The sequence below is a fragment of the Zophobas morio genome, unplaced genomic scaffold (assembly GCF_036711695.1).
Source record: "Zophobas morio isolate AGI-343-1 ecotype UQ-CSIRO unplaced genomic scaffold, CSIRO_AGI_Zmor_V1 ptg000016l, whole genome shotgun sequence".
NCBI lineage: Eukaryota > Metazoa > Arthropoda > Insecta > Coleoptera > Tenebrionidae > Zophobas > Zophobas morio.
The window spans coordinates 447,228-467,326 of record NW_026972121.1 but is presented as its reverse complement, the minus strand read 5'-3'; the positions used below and the strand labels follow the sequence as shown (position 1 = coordinate 467,326).

Sequence of the window (20,099 nt, the reverse complement as noted above, 5' to 3'; positions counted from 1 at the left end):
AAAAAAAAAATCTGACATATCCTCTAAGAAATTAAAGGTGGGTGGGCGGGGCTAGTATTTGTCAAGATAAGACTGATTTTGGCAGATGACCCACTCTTCTAAGTAACTAAAGGGTGGGTGGGCGGGGCTAGTACTTGTCAAGAAGAGACTGATTTTGGCAGATATTTAAAAACTAAGAAGATGAAAACTGGAATTTCAAATTCGATTTTATAAGATTAAAATAAGACTCATTTTGACAAATGACCTACTCTTCTAAGAACAGGTACTAGTCCCGCTCACCCACCTTTATTTTCTTAGAAGAGTAGCTCATCTGCCAAAATCAGTGTTATCTTGGCAAAAAATAAAGGGTGGGTGGGTGGGGCTAGTAGTTGTCAAGATAAGATTGATTTTGGCAGATGATATACCTTCCAAAAAAAGAGAGGGTGGGTGGGCGGGGCTAGTATCTGCTACGATAAGAGTGATTTTGGCAAATGACATATTCTCTAAGAAAGTAGAAATGGGCGGGTGTGGCTAGTATCTGCTAATATAAGACTTATTTTAGAAAATGACATATCCTTTAAGAAATTTAATTGAATTATTATAAGAAAAGACATTAGAGGCTCCAAAGCACTTTCAAATTCTTTCCAAACAGGAATACCTAGACCCTCAAGATTGTTTTAGAATTTAGATATTTCAAAAAAAAAACGCGGTCCCAAAATTGACCTAAAAACAGGTCAGAATTTCCCAAAAATAGAACACCAAAGTCCCCCAAAATTCTTTTAAACAATTTACAAAAAAAATCTCCATGGGTACCCAAACACTGCGTCACTCAAGACTTTTTCAAATTCGTAAAAAATAAAACACTGAAAGCTCAAAAGATTTGATCATTTTTTTGTAAAAGTAAGCTAAGTTTATCTTTTTTCTAGTTTTGTGAACAAACAGTAGCCCCGCCCACCCACCCCTTCATCATTCCAGTGACTACTCTTAGGGCCGGTTGCATAAACCCAAATCAAATTTAATCTCTGATTAAGAACAATTGTAACTATGATAATAACAGTCGTTACTATGGAGTTAATCAGAGATTAAATTTGATTTGCGTTTATGCAACCGGTCCTTAATATTGTTGAGTTCTATATTAGCAAGCTTTAACCCCGCCCACCCGCCCTCTATTTTCTTAGAGGGTATGTGATGTACCACAGTAAGTCTTATCTTAGCAAATACTAGCTAAGATAAAACTGATTTTGGCAAATAATATACCTTCTAAAAAAATAGAGGGCGGGTGGGCGGGGCTAGTACTTGCTAAGATAAGACTCATGAGCTCAGACTTAAATGACGTATCTTAAGAAATTTAATTAAATTATTATAAGAAAAGACACTAGAAGCTCCAAAGCACTTTCAAATTGTTTCCAAACAGGAATACCTAGAACCTCAAGATTGTTTTAAATTAAAAAAAAAACGTGATCCCAAAATTGACTCAAAAACAGGTAAGCTCAGAATTTTCCAAAAATAGAACATCGAATTCCCCCGAAATTCGTTTAAACAATTTACAAAAAAAAATCCATGGGCTCCCAAAATCCATGGGTACGTACCTAAACACTGCGGCAATCAAGACTTTTTTTCAAATTTGTAAAATATAAAACACTGAAAGTTCAAAAATTTGATCATTTTTTGTAAAAGTAAACCAAGTTTAGCTCTTTTCTATTTTTATGAACAAACAGTTGGTCGAAATTAATTCAGTTCTATCGTAGCAAGTTTTTACCCGGCCTTTATTTCTTAGAGGGTATGTCATTTGGCAAAGTCAGTGTTATCTTAGCAGGTAATACCCCCGCCCACCCGCCCTCTACATTTTTAAAAGGTATGTAATTTGCCAGAGTAAGTGTTATCTTAGCAAGTACTAGCTAAGATAAAATTAATTTTGGCAAATGACGTAGCTTCTAAGAAAAGAAAGGGTGGGTGGGCGGGGCTAGTAACTGCTAAGATAAGACTGATTTTGGCAAATGACATATCCTCTATGAAAATACAGGGCGGGTGGACGGTACTAATATTTGTTAAGATAAGACTGATTTTGGCAATTGACATATCCTCTAAGAAAATGAAGGGCGGCTTTTCTTAGAGGATATGTCATTTGCCAAAATCAGTTTTATCGTAGCAGGTACTAGCCCCACCCACCCACCCTCTGTTTTCATAGAAGGTATGTCATCTGCCAAAATCAGTTTTATCTTATCAGGTACTAGCCCCACCCACCCACCCTCTCTTGTGTTTGAGTTTAAAATCGATTTTGGCAAATGACATATCCTGTAAAAAACGAGAGGCTGGGTGAGCGGGGCTAGTACTTGCTAAAAATAAAAAATTTAAAAATCAAAAAATGACAAATTGAAAAATCGGATAAATGAGACATCGGAAAATTGTACAAAAAATCGAAAGTTTTTTTCAGTTGCCCAGAGAAATCAAAAATCGATAGAGATAATATTGAAAATTTAAAAAGCGAGAAATTGAAAAATTCGAAAGATGAAAAATCTAGTAGTACTCGCTACGATAAGAGTGATTTTGGCAAATGACATATCCTCTATGAAAATACAGGGCGGGTGGACGGTACTAATATTTGTTAAGATAAGACTGATTTTGGCAATTGACATATCCTCTAAGAAAATGAAGGGCGGCTTTTCTTAGAGGATATGTCATTTGCCAAAATCAGTTTTATCGTAGCAGGTACTAGCCCCACCCACCCACCCTCTGTTTTCATAGAAGGTATGTCATCTGCCAAAATCAGTTTTATCTTATCAGGTACTAGCCCCACCCACCCACCCTCTCTTGTGTTTGAGTTTAAAATCGATTTTGGCAAATGACATATCCTGTAAAAAACGAGAGGCTGGGTGAGCGGGGCTAGTACTTGCTAAAAATAAAAAATTTAAAAATCAAAAAATGACAAATTGAAAAATCGGATAAATGAGACATCGGAAAATTGTACAAAAAATCGAAAGTTTTTTTCAGTTGCCTAGAGAAATCAAAAATCGAAAGAGAGATAAATTGAAAATTTAAAAGGCGAGAAATTGAAAAATTCGAAAGATGAAAAATCTAGTAGTACTCGCTACGATAAGAGTGATTTTGGCAAATGATCTACTCTCTAAGAAAACAAGGGGCGGGTGGGCCGGGCTAGTATTTGCCAAAATAAGACTCATTTTGGCCAATGATCCACTCTTCTAAGAAAATAAAGAATAGGTCATCTGCCAAAATCAGTCTTATCTTGGCAAGTATGAGACTGATTTTGCAAATGATATATCCTCTAAGAAAACAAGGGTGGGTGGGCGGGGCTAGTACTTGTTAAAATGAGAAGATTTTGGCAGATGACCCATTCTTCTAAGAAAATAAAGGGTGGGTGGGCGGGTGCGAAGAGCAGGTCATTTGCCAAAGTGACACTGACAAAATATCAATCATATTGACGCTAAAGGTGCATTTACATTGACATTTTTTAAAATGGCAAGAACAGACTACCCAGAATTCCATGTCCCTCATAGTACTTGATTCCGACGTCCCCTTAGGTCCCGGACCTGTGAAGAACCGCTTCAAGAAGTGAGAACAGTAGATAAGGCTCGTTTCGTGAGTAAAAGTTTGAAATCTTTAATAAAGTTTAAAATATGAAAAAGTGCATCTACACATTAAGAAACGTTTCTTCTGATGACGACCTTCGCCTTTTCACCTAGGAATCTTCTCTGTGTCGCGTTTTTTTCCATGGTGGCCTTTTTCAACTCATACGGTTTCGTTTTCTCGTGCTTGATACCTTCTTTCAATTTCTGGGAGACATCGGGTACCAGATACGAAAATATTCCATTGGTTAGGAATATCACGTGCTAAAAAGAACCCGTTTGGAAAAGTCCAAACTCAGAGAAACTTACTTCGAACACGATCACACACAATAATCTCATTCCGATTTGGAACCAGTACTCGTTGGTGAGTTCGTACTTTCGGGGATGATCTGGCGGGTAACGTAAAGCTGTGTAGTGGCAAATTGTCGAATTATTGTCCCGGAGTTTGACATCGTTCAGTTTTAAAGTGTCTTTCATATCATAAACTACAAGAGTTGTTATTGTGATAGTAGAACATTGATAGTAGTACCTGAGAGAGCAGACTGGATGTACCCTTTCAAAGAGTTATGCCTGTATTTGAAGATCTCTCTAGCGACAAAGTCGCTTGTAAAAGCTAGAACGAATGCCTAAAGAACATCGTTATGATAGTACCAATAGAGTAGTACTTCTTACGTTTGTGATTATACTAAGGTGTGTGATGCTTTCTATAATATTGTTCCATAGTCCAATTCCTGGGTTTCGTCTTGGTATGGGTCTTCTGTATCTAGTCACTAGTTCGTAAGCGTCTAAACGTAACTGCAGGCAGTTGTTGATCAATGCACAGAGTGGTGCTAGAGGAAATACTGCGACGAAGAAAGTCACAAAACCGTACTGTATGACTACGGATATTTCTTTAAAACGTGGACTAGACTGACGATGAACTTACTCATATCCATAAACTCCGACGTAAGCAAATATCTTCCCGTTGGATATAAAAGAAATTCTCGTTCCCACTGTGGTGATACAGTCTGTTCTTGCTTTTTTTCTTTCTTTTTGAACCGTTGAGAGATCATCCTAGAAGTATCCAGATAAGCTGGTACCACCAAGAAAATTTCTGATCTACTCACGGAATAAAAAGTGTTAGAATGTTGCCCAATAAAGACTTGATAAGCATGATAACTACGAGCTGAATACATAAAGCCATGGTACATCCGACAGACAGGCACAGGTCTGCCCTGACGCTCGCTACTATAGTATGAGCCGGCGAATAAAATCTACCCTGTCAAAATGATTATATCGTCACAAAATTGATATCAACCACGATCTTACCTTAAGAAAAGCTAAGTAGAACATGGCGGCATAATTATTAGAAAAAGACAAGAGGTATCTCTTGAAGATAACAGAATTGTCGTACTCTAGTTGCGTTCTTGGATTTTCCAATTGTGTTAACCACACTGACATTGGTGTGTAAAACTGCAAGAACCCGTTTTGCTAAGTTCGATTTTAAATGTAGCAAATACCCTTGCATATATCTTGATAAAGAATAGTTGGAGAAGAGCGGTTGTAACACTTTCTATGAGCAAAGAGTGTAGAGTTATGTACTGGATTTGACTCACACGTATAAGGGCAGCTATTGATATTCTGTACATTATCACCCCAAAGACGACCAGGACTACCACACCTATCTGAACCAGAAAATAAAAAAAGTTAACAAAAGTAGGAACAAATACCAAAAGTAAGCACATTGTATAAGACAGACAGTAGTAAGCAGCTTTGATCTTCATAGGTGTGTATTCTGACGTTTCATTAAACAGCACTCGGGTTTCAGATTTCGAAACAACGTGTTCAACGTTCCATCGTATCTTCAAAATCTTTTCATTTCGTTTCCACATGTTTAAAAATGCAGTCGCTTTAAGGTGGATTAGTATGAACCGTTATTCAATTCTTACCCCAAAAAGACATGAAAATCGCGAATAAATAGTTGCCGAAATTATCAAAAAGTAGTGTCATTCGTGAATAGTAACACTCCATCTTTAAAGGATAGAGAACACAAGAATGCCCTTGCGAACATGGTGGACACATCATTATCTTACTGTTGCAAATCTCCTCTCTAAAATCGTCAACAAAAGGTTTATACAAGATACAAGAATGCGTGCAGATTTCACGTACATTCTGACGTCGTGTGATGACACTAAATATATCACGCTCATCAAAAAGCTAAACACTCCAATCGCTGAAGCCGGAATGAGCATAAAGTTGTACAGTCCCAACCATGCAAAGTAGAAAGCTACTTCAGTACCGTAGTATTTTTCGATGAGATTGAGAGGCTGTTCTTTGTACCACATGGAAAAGTTGGCCCAGTATTTTAATAGTATCTTTGACAAAAGTAGAGTTGCTTTATCAAAATGCGATAGTTTACCTGTCTGTCGTTCAAAAAATCGGAATCTTCGTCGTATTCACACTCCCCGTCGTGCAAAGGGAAGTGATCCACCACAGCGCCGATGCTTTGCAATTTTTGGATTCCGTAGTAGTTATCAAAACGACTGTCGCCAAATCTAGCATCGTTTAACAAACGATATAATATTAGAATCCGTTCCAGATTTGTGGCCTCGCTGAACAAAATTACTGACGGGAGATTCAACATGATCGACTTACCCTTGTCGCCTAAAAAGGTCTTGGTTAAGTGTTACCGGAGTTTGACTGATCTTGAGGTTGATAGACGAAACTGAAAAGTAATAGTGACCAGTGTTTTCGATATCAATTTCATAAGCATCTGCCAGTTGTCGAATAAATCGTTCAGATATGTGTAGCTTGAGGTACACATTTTCAGGTATCTTTAAAAACAAGAACCAAATAATAATTGAAAGGAAAATCTGAAGATGCGTACATTTCCAAAAACTAGCTCTATTTCGATACCCCGCTCCTGCAAGTATTGGACGTATTTCTGCACAAATTCGAAGTAATTGGTCTTCTTTATGTCTTTTTTTAGAACTATCACGTAATCACACCTAGACTGAAGTTCGTTTTCGAAGTCTTCAGACAAATCAACTCGAACACTTTCGTCAGAAGACGTTAAACCCGGGAGTTTCACAATGTCTGTTCCTGACATTTTAACAAGTGTTTGGATGCTTAGAAACCAAAATAACAAGATTTGAAGTGGAAACCCATTACTAATTTTTTTTCACTTGTATGACATCGATTTTTTTTTCGAATTTGGTCATATACTAATTTCTTTATTCCTGAAATTTACACTCCTTACTAACCAGAAGCTCCGGAATAAGAATTCTGGCCCCAAAATCCCTTACCAAGCGTTCTGATTTTTTTTTTTTTTCGATTTTTTCCCGAAGTACAGCAAAATGACATTGTTCGATTTATGACCTCCTCAAATCGAAACTTGTACTACCAAAAAAGTCCAAGGAATCGAATACCGTTAAATTTGAAGCGCTATGATTTCCCGTTCCGGAATTATAAGCCCACTAAATATTTTTGAAAATTTTTTCCTAGTGGAAAAACCCGCTTTTTCGGTGGAAAACTGAGGAATGTCGTGCAACTGACTTAAGAAGTAGATTCAGCGGTACAAAATTAGCTAGGATTCCGGTTTTCAAGTCGATTGGAAGACTTTCATTATTTAGCCAAATTTTTCGTAATGTATGACATCAAATTTTTTCCCCGAATTTGGTCATATCATCCTAATTTGTTTATTCCGGCACGGAATCTCTTGAAACTTGCACTCTTTACTAACCAGAAGCTCCGGAATAAGAATCTGGACCCTAAAATGCCTCACCAAGCGTTCCGAATTTTTTTCGATTTTTTTTCCGAAGCACAGCAAATCAGAAAATAACATTGTTCGATTTATGACCTCCTCAAATCGAAACTTGTACTTTTTCCGGTCTGAAAATCACTGCCGCGACCAAAAAATTCCAAGAAATCGAATGCCTTTAAATTTGAGGCGCTATGATTTGCCGTTCCGGAATTATAAGCCCATAAATATTTTTTTAAATTTTTTCGTAGTGGAAAAGCTCGCTTTTCGGCGGAAAACGGAGGAATTTCGTGCAACTGACTTATGAAGTAGATTCAGCGGTACAAAATTAGCTAGGATTTCGATCGGAAGACTTTCACTATTTAGCCAAATTTTTCATAATGTATGACATCAAAATTTTTTCCCGAATTTTGTCATTTCATCCTAATTTGTTTATTCCGGCACGGAATTTCTTGAAATTTGCACTCTTTACTAACCAGAAGCTCCGGAATAAGAATCTGGACCCTAAAATGCCGCACCAAACGTTCTGAATTTTTTTCGATTTTTTTTTCCGAAGCACAGCATATCAGAAAATAACATTGTTCGATTTATGACCTCCTCAAATCGAAACTTGTACTTCTTCCGGTCTGAAAATCAACTGTCGCTACCAAAAAATTCCAAGAAATCGAATACCGTTAAATTTGAGGCGCTCCGATTTGCTGATCCGGAATTATAAGCCCACTAAATATTTTTGAAAATTTTTTCCTAGTGGAAAAACCCGCTTTTTCGGCGGAAAACGGAGGAATCTCGTGCAATTGATTTGAGAAGTAGATTCAGGGGTACAAAATTAGCTAGGATTCCGATTTTCAAGTCGATCGGACGACTTTCATTATTTAGCCAAATTTTTCGTAATATATGACATCGAAATTTTTTCCCGAATTTGGTCATGTCATTTTGATTTATTTATTCCGGCACGGAATCTCTTGAAATTTGCACTCTTTACTAAACAGAAGCTCCGGAATAAGAATCCGGGCCTTAAAATGCCGTACCAGGCGTTCCGAATTTTTTTCGATTTTTTTTCCGAAGCACAGCGTATCAGAAAATGACATTGTTTGATTTATGACCTCCTCAAATTGACACTTATACTGCTTCCGGTCTGAAAATCAAATGTCGCGACCAAAAAATTCCAAGGAATCGAATGCCGTTAAATTTAAAGCCTTCCGATTTGCCGTTCCGGAATTATAGGCCCACTAAATATTTTTGAAAATTTGTTCCTAGTGGAAAAACCCGCTTTTTCGGTGCAAAACGGAGGAATGTCGTGCAACTGACTTAGAAGTAGATTCAGCGGTACAAAATTAGCTAGGATTCCGCTTTTCAAGTCGATCGGAAGACTTTCATTATTTAGCCAAATTTTTCGTAACGTATGACATCAAAATTTTTTCCCGAATTTGGTCATATCATCCTAATTTGTTTATTCCGGCACGGAATCTCTTGAAATTTGCACTCTTTACTAACCAGAAGCTCCGGAATAAGAATCTGGGCCCTAAAATCCCGCACCAAACGTTCTGAATTTTTTTCGATTTTTTCCGAAGCACAGCATATCAGAAAATAACATTGTTCGATTTATGACCTTCTCAAATCGAAACTTGTACTTCTTTCGGTCTGAAAATCAACTGACGCGACCAAAAAATTCCAAGGAATCGAATGCCGTTAAATTTGAAGCCTTGCGATTTGCCGTTCCGGAATTATAGGCCCACTAAATATTTTTGAAAATTTTTTTCTAGTGGAAAAACCCGCTTTTTCGGTGCAAAAGGGAGGACTGTCGTGCAACTGACTTGAGAAGTAGATTCAGCGGTACAAAAATAGCTAAGATTCCGATTTTCAAGTCGATCGGAAGACTTTCATTATTTAGCCAAATTTTTCGTAATGTATGACATCAAAATTTTTTCCCGAATTCGGTCATATCATCCTAATTTGTTTATGCCGGCACGGAATCTCTTGAAATTTGCACTTTTTACTAACCAGAAGCTCCGGAATAAGAATCCGGGCCTTAAAATGCCGTACCAGGCGTTCTGCATTTTTTTCGAATTTTTCCGAAGTACAGCATATCAGAAAATGACATTGTTCGATTTATGACCTCCTCAAATCGAAACTTGTACTTCTTCCGGTCTGAAAATCAACTGTCGCGACCAAAAAAGTCCAAGGAATCGACTGCAGTTAAATTTGAAGCACTATGAATTGCCGTTCCAGAATTATAAGCCCATAAATATTTTTGAAAATTTGTTTCTAGTTGAAAAACCCGCTTTTTCGGTGCAAAACGGAGGAATGTCGTGCAACTGACTTAAGAAGTAGTTTCAGCGGTACAAAATTAGCTAGGATTCCGATTTTCAAGTCGATCGGAAGACTTTCATTATTTTGCCAAATTCTTCGTAACGTATGACATCAAAATTTTTTCCCGAATTTGGTCATATCATCCTAATTTGTTTATTCCGCCACGGAATCTCTTGAAATTTGCACTCTTTACTAACTGGAGCCACCGGAATAAGAATCTGGACCCTAAAATGCCGCACCAAGCGTTCTGAATTTTTTTCGATTTTTTCTTTCCGAAGCACAGCATATCAGAAAATGACATTGTTCGATTTATGACCTCCTCAAATCGAAACTTGTACTTTTTCCGGTCTGAAAATCAACTGTCGCGACCAAAAAAGTCCAAGGAATCGAATGCCGTCAAATTTGAAGTGCTATGATTTGCCGTTCCGGAATTATAAGCCCATAAATATTTTTGAAAATTTTTCTGCAGTGAAAAAACCCGCTTCTTTGTGTAGAAAGTATATCATTTGCCAAAATCAGTCTTATCTTGGCAAGAAATCCAAATCATAGATCACGATTATGGAACCGATCCCTCTGATCAAGGTGATCGAGCCATCGACGTTACGTTACGCGCAAAATCAGTGATTTGAGCAAAGTCAACAGAATCAAACAACGAATTATTCTTAACATGTTTATTTAATGTCTGACTTCAATACAAACTCTGTTAATAACCTTAAAATTAAATTTCGCTAAATATATTCGTTTTATCGGTTTCTTGTTGCTTGAGATAAGTGTCGTGTAAAGTTTTCAGTTTGATCTCTTTGAGTTGGTCTCGTTGGAAATTTATGTGTTCTTTAACTGAAAATGGTATATCAGGAATTACGTAGGCTATTATTCCCGTTATCAACATGACAATATGCTGCAAAAAATGTGTTTTTACTAATTCCTGGGACTCGGTACCTACTTCGAACAGAACCACGGCGAGAAATTTTACTGTTACGGTGTACCAGTGATCATCGGTCAGTTGGTATCTGAGTGGGTGATCCGGAGGATATCGCTTTCCGGGGTAATAGCAAACGCTGACGTTTCGACGAGCTTCGTACGTGAAAGGAAATTCGCTTACGTTATATACTAGAAACAATTCCATACAAACAAAGCAAGTCGAGTGACAAAAACATATACCTGATAACAAAGTAGTGATATATCCTTCTAAATTATATTTAACCGAATGTCTATAAATTTCCCTCTGTACAAATTCGCTAGTGAAAGCGATGACAAAAGCCTAAACAAAATTTTCCAAGTTTAAGTACACTGAAATTAAGTTTCTTACGTTAGTAGCTACTCCTATATAAGTAATTCCTTGCAAAATCCCGTTCCAGGCTGCCAAACTCGGAACTTTGAAAGCCACCGGTCGCCTAAAAGCGTTGGTCATTTTGAAAGCATCCACTCTGAGTTCGATCAGATTATTGAAAAGTGCCAGGAGAGGTGCGGGTGGAAAAGCAGCCACAAAAAAAGTCACAAACCCGTACTGAATAACTACAAAAACGAAAATAGTAAGCGAAGATTAAGTTTTCCGTCGTTACTCATGGACATGTATTCGGACATCATATGGTACTTGATCACCGCATTTAACAAATAATCTTTCTCCCATTGTAACGTGACATTCGGATCCATTGTTTTCCTATGACGAAATTTAGTCAGAAATAGTTTAAGTTGTCTGAAATTGCAATATTTTTTATTTTTGTTGTGGTAGTACCCACACTTACGGGACGATATATTGCTTGGCTGTTAGAACTAATCTCTTCGCCATGAGTATAAAGAATAGTTGAATACTTAGCTCGACAATGCAACCTGAAGGGTCACACAGATCTGACCCAATACCTGCAGCTTCCTTAAAAATGGCTTTGTCTCCCGGATACGTGTAGAATCTGGCCTAAAACACTATTAGTTGTTTTTTCAAAATTCGAAACAACAAACACTAAATCGGGTACAATTACCTTTAAAAATGCTAGGTAAAAAATGACGCTGTAGTTATTAACAAACGCCAGCGCGTAGCTTTTGTATGTGAAAGAATTGTCGAATTCTATTTGGGTTCTCGGATTTTCCATACGCGTTAACCACATTGCAATTTTTTCATAAAACTGAAACTCGAAATTAACTCGTTGCAAAAAAGTTCCAATTGAACGATTACCATTTCGAAGACGAGTATGAGACACACGGATATCATTGAACCTGAAACAGAAGCTACTAGTCCTACGGGAACTTTAACTTCATCGGCGTGTGTCGTTAGTACCACAGACACTGTTTTAACATAAATCATAACTGCCAGAATCCCAAGTACCATTAAAATGATCTAAAGTACAAAAAAAAACTAAATTTGAGTTTTAACTTGACACCTGCGATCGTTTTTCCTCACAACGTACCAGCAGTATGATCGCAGCGGATGTGATGGCGTATCTGTAACACAGTTGTTTTTTGGGCATGTATGGTTCCGTGCTTCCGGTTATAGTAGAAAATCTAAAATTCGTGGCCTTTTCTTCGAATTCTGGTCTAAAAACGACACGATCATCAATTTGATAAGTAAAGCGTCGAAAGATACCTCATGGAGCTGTCCACTTCCACGGACCTCAAATTCCACCTGATTTGCAACATCGCTTCTTCTCGTCGCCACAGTTCCAAGAAAATGGTTGCTGTTAATGAATAAATACACGTGCGACGTCAAAAAACTCACACCAAATGGACATCAAAGCAGCGAAAGTTATCACCAGTGGGTTATCCAGAAGGTACATCAACTTTGCATGGAAACAGGAGTTCTCCAGAGGTTCGTATTTGCAATGTTCTGCTAGACACCTGGGACATAGCAGCAGGTTGCTTTCACAAATCTCTTTACTAAAAGAAATGGTTAAGGTGAAGATGACTGTGGAAAATAATACTACTTTCGAACTGTAAAGGTGTGGTAGAAGCTTATCATTCCAAGAAAGAAAAGCACAGAACCTATTGCTGAAGCCGGAAGGAGCATTTTGTTGTAGAAGCCTACCCAAGCAAAATAGAAACTAGCTTCTGGTCCGTAGTACTGTTCAATCACGTCTAGAGGTTGCTGCTTGTACCAACACTTTAGGTTACTCCAGTACCTAGCCAGCAGCTAAACGAACCACCAATTAGAGGAAATCAAACTCGAGTAATATAATAGTTGCCTGTCGGTCATTCAAAGGACCTTCTTCTGTCCATTTCCAGGACCCATCGTGCAACGGATACGCGTCCAAAAACACCTTACCATTTATCAGTTTATCAATACCGTATTCGTGCCGACTGTCCCCGAACGGGTTTTGTGATAACACCTTATAGATAACCAGACCTTTCTCAGCGTTGGTTATAGTCCTCGGAGTAATCCCTAAAATAGTGTCCCTAAAAATGTACATACTTACATGTTTATAACACTCATGCTGTATACCTTGCTCTTGCAAAAACAGCTCCGAATGGATCAGGAACTGTCAGTTCCGTTGCCATAAACTTGTACGGTTTGGAAGGTCGAATTTTATAATCAACGCGCTGAAAAGTTAACTCTATACCAAAAAGCTCGGCAAATTGGACAAGAATTTCTGTGGGAGCATGGATTTTGATAAAGTTAATGTCGTCGTTTGCCTACAACAAAGCGTTAGTGTGCACACTAAAATCGCCTTTGAATTTACAGAGAAAGGTGTAGACTCTAGCAAGAACCCCTTATGCTCCAAGTTGAAAACGAAAGTTTCGATTTTGTTATACGCCTCTTCGTTGACATGCTTCTTATCATAGACCAAGACGAAATCAACGCTTTGGATAAGAGAAGACGAGTTTGTTTGAATTTTGGGTTCAACTTTCTGGGTGATAACGTCGTCTTCTATTGGTTGTTCACTACGCTTGGTATAAGATTTCTCTTCTACTTTATCTGCGTTTCTGGAAAGAACCAATCAAATACAGACAGAATGATCTTCAACGAAACCTTTTCGTGTATTTCCTAACCGGTCCCACCCAAATCCTTCTAGGTGTTTTCATTTCAACCAAAGTTGTATTCAATAACAGACACATGAAACATGCGTGAATAAAAACTAGTAAAATATATTGAAGAAAAAAGTACAAGATAATGACAACGTCATTTTTTTCGTTGACGTAAAAATATCGAACGGAAAATTTATTGCTTTGACGGTACGGTAAATCATAAGATGGCATGTGTTTTTATAGCGAAATGTGATGTCTTTGCAAACTTACGCATTCGAAATGTCGCTTTTTGTCGTTCCTGGAATTAGCATTCTGAAGAAATCATCAATAGCTCACGATGCAACACTTTGATGTCACCTTTGACAAAGTAGTTGACAACTATTTCACAATCTTTACAAATTAGTTGTTTTGGCGTTTGTTTATATTCGATAAATCGGGTTGTTACTATTTTTTAATTAATAATTATTGTTTACAATTTACTTAAGTGTACAGTAAGGACAACAAAGATACAAAAACCATGAATGTTCCATTTTAGACTTTTACTGTCTAACGAGAAATTAAAATCTGTATTTTTTTAAATTTGGAGGCGGTTATGTCTTTTTGTCTTTTTCCATCTGCGCCTCTCTCGCCGCTCGCAGCATCTTTTCGTCGTGTTCCAACTTCACTTTCACCTTCCGCGGAATTTCCGGTATCAGATAGCTCAAAACAAGCGACAACAGAAGCGTCATTTTCTAAAACACAACGGTGTGAAAAACCAAAAACGGTTGATTTACTCTTACTTCCAAAATAATGAAATACAGAGCTCTTATTGCCAAATGCTGCCAATACAAACTTGTCGGTTGATATTGGTTTTCATCCTCGGGCGGATACCTAGAACCACGATAATAACAATAAGTTTCGTTCGCGTGTTCTCTTAGTTGTTCGTCGTAGTGGAGATCGCTTGTAGCAAATTCTACAAAGTTTCGCTTTGTTACTATATATTTTTTCAAGTTCATGCTTACTGGACAGGGTACTGTTTATGTACCCGTGCAAAGACCCGTTGTGTTTGTTCTCATAAATAGTCCTATGTATAAAGTTGCTTCTAAAAGCTACAACAAAAGTCTGAAAGCTCGTTAGTAGTATCATCCGTTTAAAAAGTTATACGTTTGAAATACACCCGAAAACAGTAACTGCTTGGAGGACGTTGTTCCAGCCTTGTATGTCTGGAATTTGTTCCAACACAGGCCTCCGATAAAATTTCAAAAATCGGTACGCATCGAGCTTGATTTTTAAAACATTGTGTATTAAAGCTATAAGACCGATGATAGGAAGCGATGCGTTAAAGAAAGTGATTAAGCTGTACTGCAACACTGGAAAGGAATTAGACGTCGAAACTGCGAAGTAACACTTCACCTAGTTCCGTATAAAGATCATTAATAACAGCATCATCGATTTCATTCATCATGAAGTCTTTTTCCCATTGACCGAAATTCCCAGCTGTGTCTTTCGGTCTTTCGGATTGGTACCACGGAGACATCCAACTATGGTACTTATTAGAATGTCATATTCACGATCAAAAGTACTTACTGCTTGATAAGATTAAATCCATTTTTTACCAACGTTTTGACAATCATTATTGTTATCAACTGCATACCTAAATCCACTAAACACCCAGCAGGTTTGCACAAATCCAACTGCAACCTCCGGACAAAAAAAAACTCGGAATAATTCCCAGGGTACTTATGAAAGAACCCTTTAACGTACGCCAAGTAGAACAAAGACGAAAAATTATTAGAAAATGTGATGATAAACATCATCTGCAAATACATCCGGTTGTACTGCAGCTGCGTTCTTGGCATCCTCAATAGTGTCAAAAACTTGATAATTTGTGCGTACATTTTCAAAATGTAAGGAGCACACTAGAACGTACAATCACTTCAACAAGTAAAGAACCCTACGATACTTACACTATCGAGGATCATAATAAGAATTGCTGTTAGTAACGAAGACGTAAATAACTCGAGTTCATTAGCAAGATTCATTTCGTCGTAATCTAAGCCCTTGCGAAGCACAAACCGGTACTCGATGACCAAAAAAACGACAAAGAAAAAAATTAAAAGCTGGAAGGGATTATTTTACGATGGTTTTTCATTTTGGTGGCGTACCATTATCAGAATTATGAGATAGGTGAACACGGCGGTGAGAATTTTCTTGTGTGGCGGTATAAAGTACTCTAATTCGCCGGTAATGGAAGATCTTCGCACGTTAGCATTTTGCTGAAAATCCTTTCTAAAATTTGAATAACGTTAAAACTGAACACTAGCAATAACCTCATGGATCGATCAGCTTTGACACCCATCAAATTCCACCTTAAACGTAGCATGGATTGTCTTCTTTGCCATAAATTCCAGAATATAACACCTGGAAAGTACCCTCAGAAACGATTCCAGAAGCACGAGAACCTCACCCCAAAAAGAAGACAGAATCACGTATACTATAGTCGCCGGGTTGTCAATCACATAGGCCAGTTTCATCAAATGACAAGCGCTTTTTAATTTTTGGTCAGAACAAAGTACGATGGAACTTTTGCACACTTCATTCCTGTTTTGCATTAGTACCGACTTAGTTGTAGCGATAGATAGCTACAACTAAGTCGGTACTTACTCTATGTAATGATCTCGACCGAACGTTAACGCGAAACCTACAATTACGGTGATAGTACCGATGGCGGTCGGTACTAGCAACATCTTCGTGTAAAGAGACGCAAGTGCAAAGTAGAATGCAATCTTCGGTCCGTAGTACTTTTCGATCAAGTGGACCGGTTGCTCTTTGAAAACGTACTTCCAGCTGGGCCAGAATTTGAACAAAAGCTAGAAAATTCACTGTCAATTTTATAGTACCAACTGATTCCTTTTTCACTTGTCTGTCGGTTAAATGTCCTTCGGTGGTCCAAGCGTAGTCACCATCGTGAATGGGATAAGCCTGCACGAAAATATCCGTGTCCAACAAGTTCTTCATCGTGACCTCGTTTTCATCGAAACTAATAGTGATTCGTTTCAAAATTTCGTAAATGATTTTACTCCTTTCAGAGGTAGTTATTTCTGTAGGTCTATCACCAGAGAGAGATTTCCTGAAAAATGTTGTTTGTGGTTCACAGTTAAAGCAGTTCTCAAAAAAATCGGACACCCCATCTTTGTGACGAAACACGACCAAATCGAATGAGCGGGTGTGCGGATTTTTTTGTACATTAACCTACTGAGCCCTCTTGTAGATGTTGCTCTCGGGATCCGGTTTTGTTAACTCCGAGGTCAAAAAATTAAACAGAATCGTCTCTTTGTACTTGTAGTACGGATTCTGGCAAGTCAGTCCGATGTTGTAGATTGTGGCATAACGTGTTAGTACAGCATGCGGACCGTGGATTTTGAGAAAAACAAGGGTTGTATAAAACTAGGGAAGATGGTCATTTCTGGATTTTTCGTAAAGATCTTACCTTTCCGACCTCTCGTTCAACAACTAAGCCTTTTTCTTTCATTTTTGTGATAAACAGGTTTATTTGTTCCAAAGGACGATGCAATTCTATGTTTTCTTCAAAGTTTGGAAGAACTATAACAAAGTCTACTTTAGTTTTACCATCCGAAAAGTAACAAGATTTAGGTAAGCGAATTTCCTTGTCCTCTACGGGGACTGCTGGAATCATACTCAAAGCTTTGACTACGTCAGTGGTCTGTCAAAGTGACAATTATCAAACGATTCACACAAATTCTTTATTCGAAACATTCACATTATAAACATATTTTTTTATTTATTTATTTATCTTTCTCCCTTGCTTCACCTCAAACTCATCAATTTTCAACCCGTTCACCACACATTCTTCACAGTACTTTTTTATTCATCGTCTGCTTGCACAAACAGTAGTACTACTGTCAATAGTCTCTTCATTGTTTTTCAAAAGTGAGTCATCAATTTCCAGCCTATTCATGCTAAGTTTCCCATTTTCGACTTTGGTACTACCTTTGAATTGTAAAGGCAACCTCAAAAAGTCATTATTATTAGTTTTTCATTTAGTTTGTTGTTTAATTAGTAGTTTTTAAGTGTGGTACCATACAACAATATTTTAGAGTGAAGAAACCCTTCAAGGGGCATTGGTTGTACGGCCACCGATAAAGGTCGATTTATAAACTTGCCGCTGGCGTTGCCATCACTTTTTAGACTGTAGCTTTCTGTCAGTAGGTACTTATACATTGTTAAAGATAGTTCTCGACAGATTAGGTATTATAACTACAAGGGCTTACATTTTCCCTTTTTTCTTGATATGTGTAGTCTTCTTTTGACAACAAGAAAAGTAAAACATGCTTAAAATGGTAATTTTTTTGTATAGTAGCCTGCATAGATATTGTAGCCGTCCATAGAGTCGAAATTTGCGAATAAAAATAAAATAAAACCGGCTCAAACGGAGCTGACGACGGCTTGCAAGTTCTGTCACTACGGCACGCGTCACATTACACAGGGGTGTATTTAAGACTGTTTGCACAAAATCTTAAGGTCACTGTAATCTTACTATTTTCTATCTACAACAAACGATTTGTCACACAGCTACGAAACCGATGATCTAGAGAAAGATGGAAGTTTGAAAATTTATTTCAACAAGTGTAATAACCGTTTGGTGCAACACAATTGGTTCAAGCAAACTAAAATATGACAGGAAACAAACAGTCCACGTGGACTAGTTTATAGCCGTGTTTCCTGCTAAGATGACCAGGTTTCTCGCTCCACCTACCTCCGCGATGATGAATATACCATACCACAACTTGTGTACTGTGAACAGAGCTTCGATTTTATTGACGAGATTCAGCTCAGAAATTAAACAGATTATATCATAACAGAAAAAATGAGATGTAATATTTAATACGTCTCTGTGCAACGTGTGCCAGAGTGATGTCAGACTTTGCAAGCCATCGTCGGCTCCGTTTGAACCGGTTTTATTTTATTTTTATTCGCAAATTTCGACTCTATGGACGGCTACAATATCTATGCAGGCTACTATAGCAAAGTATCGATTTTGCAATTAAGCTCCACCCCTCGGTCTGACAACGAATGAAAAATTCATCACAATTGAGCTCGTCATGGATATGGGTGGGGTTTAATTTTTTGTCTTAACATACAAAGTATTCTTTGAACAGCACGATACCTACTCAAAAACATGTTTTTTAATTCTTGTACAGAAATGAGGATTCTGCAATTAAGCTCCGCCCCCTTGGCTCACGACCAATAAAAAAAATCATCAGAATTGAGATAGAGGGGGGGGGTGGGAGGAGCTAATATGTTGTCTTTTTTCTTAATATACGTAGCCATCATTTCACAACAAAAAACTTACAACATGGTTAAAATGGTACAAGTTTCATATTGTGAAAAGACGTCTACACAGATTAAAACAAAAAGGCAAAATATAAGCCCCACCCACCCACCCTGTCTCAATTGTGATGATCTTTTTATTCGCCGTGAACCCAGGGGGCGGAGCTTAACTGCAAAATACTTATTTCCTTACGAGAAATTAAAAACATGTTTTTGAGTATCGTCTTGTTCAATAAATATTATGTATATTAAGAAAAAAAGGCAAAATATAAACCCCGCCCACCCACCCTATCTCGATTGTGATGATTTTTTTTATTCTTAGAAACTTAACACACGTTTAAAATAGTAAATTTTTGTAAGGCAATACGGATTTTGCAATTAGGAGCCGCCCCTCGACTTTCGACGAATAAAAAAAATCATCAGAATTGAGATAGGGCGGGTGGGCTGGGCTTATATTTTACCTTTTATTTCTTAATGTACATAGCCATGTTTTCATAACAAGAAACTTAAAACATTGTTAAAATGGGTTTTGCAAGGAAATATGGATTTTGCAATTATGGGGCGGAGCCTAATTGCCAAATCGATATTTCCTTATACAAATGTTCCATTTTAAGCATGTTTTAAGTTTCATGTTGTGAAAAGAAGTCTACACATATTAAAACAAAAAGGCAAAATGTAAGCCCGCCCACCCGCCCTATCTCAATTGTGATGATTTTTTTATTGGCCATGAACCAAGGGGGCGGAGCTTAACTGCAAAATACTTATTTCTTTACAAGAAATTAAAAACATGTCCTTGAGTATCGTCTTGTTCAAAAAATACTATGTATATTAAGAAAAAAGGGCAAAATATTAACCCCGCCCACCCACCCCATCTCAATTGTGATGATTTTTTTATTCTTAGAAACTTAAAACATGTTTAAAATAGTAAATTTTTGTAAGGCAATACGGATTTTGCAATTAGGATCCGCCCCTCGGCTTACGATGAACAAAAAAATCATCAGAATTGAGATACGGCGGGTGAGCGGGGCTTATATTTTGGCGTTGTTTTCTGAATATACATCGCCATCTTTTCACAACAAGAAACTTAAAACATTGTTAAAATGATTTTTGCAGGGAAATATGGATTTTGCAATTATGGGGCGGAGCCTAATTGCCAAATCGATATTTCCTTATACAAATGTTCCATTTTAAGCATGTTTTAA

At 37.6% G+C, this 20,099-nt stretch overlaps 3 protein-coding genes across 5 annotated transcripts; all 3 read right to left on the bottom strand.

Moving 5' to 3' along the window:
- Window positions 1–3,635: 3,635 nt before the first annotated feature.
- On the bottom strand, window positions 3,636–6,651 carry LOC135129746 (anoctamin-3-like). Its single transcript, XM_064056992.1, has 14 exons — window positions 6,430–6,651; window positions 6,198–6,376; window positions 5,962–6,154; window positions 5,712–5,917; window positions 5,492–5,652; window positions 5,273–5,451; window positions 5,063–5,227; window positions 4,872–5,015; window positions 4,670–4,821; window positions 4,489–4,616; window positions 4,236–4,441; window positions 4,093–4,189; window positions 3,873–4,048; window positions 3,636–3,827 (listed from the first exon to the last, which is right to left on the bottom strand). Exons 1-14 carry the CDS (start codon window positions 6,649–6,651, stop codon window positions 3,636–3,638), a joined length of 2,400 nt encoding a protein of 799 aa, XP_063913062.1.
- A 3,649-nt stretch (window positions 6,652–10,300) lies between these two features.
- On the bottom strand, window positions 10,301–13,919 carry LOC135129482 (anoctamin-5-like). Of its 3 annotated transcripts, none has more exons than XM_064056632.1 (16): window positions 13,837–13,919; window positions 13,281–13,524; window positions 13,043–13,233; window positions 12,786–12,996; window positions 12,528–12,733; window positions 12,323–12,480; window positions 12,191–12,281; window positions 12,015–12,141; window positions 11,783–11,944; window positions 11,589–11,732; window positions 11,358–11,524; window positions 11,175–11,308; window positions 10,922–11,127; window positions 10,774–10,873; window positions 10,556–10,722; window positions 10,301–10,510 (listed from the first exon to the last, which is right to left on the bottom strand). In XM_064056632.1, the coding sequence occupies exons 1-16, from the start codon at window positions 13,875–13,877 to the stop codon at window positions 10,331–10,333; spliced, it is 2,529 nt and encodes an 842-aa protein (XP_063912702.1). In that variant the 5' UTR covers window positions 13,878–13,919; the 3' UTR covers window positions 10,301–10,330. The 3 variants fall into 3 exon arrangements, with proteins under 3 accessions (XP_063912702.1, XP_063912701.1, XP_063912703.1); XM_064056631.1 differs by lacking the exon at window positions 13,837–13,919 and adding an exon at window positions 13,571–13,724; XM_064056633.1 differs by lacking the exon at window positions 13,837–13,919 and adding an exon at window positions 13,571–13,724 and having other exon boundaries at window positions 10,342–10,449.
- Window positions 13,920–14,156: 237 nt separating this feature from the next.
- LOC135129745 (anoctamin-4-like) lies at window positions 14,157–17,787 on the bottom strand. Its single transcript, XM_064056991.1, has 16 exons — window positions 17,651–17,787; window positions 17,456–17,576; window positions 17,036–17,269; window positions 16,802–16,992; window positions 16,465–16,675; window positions 16,210–16,415; window positions 16,013–16,146; window positions 15,876–15,966; window positions 15,711–15,834; window positions 15,513–15,665; window positions 15,133–15,464; window positions 14,959–15,086; window positions 14,710–14,915; window positions 14,568–14,667; window positions 14,346–14,518; window positions 14,157–14,297 (listed from the first exon to the last, which is right to left on the bottom strand). Exons 1-16 carry the CDS (start codon window positions 17,785–17,787, stop codon window positions 14,157–14,159), a joined length of 2,682 nt encoding a protein of 893 aa, XP_063913061.1.
- Between the last annotated feature and the right edge of the window lie 2,312 nt (window positions 17,788–20,099).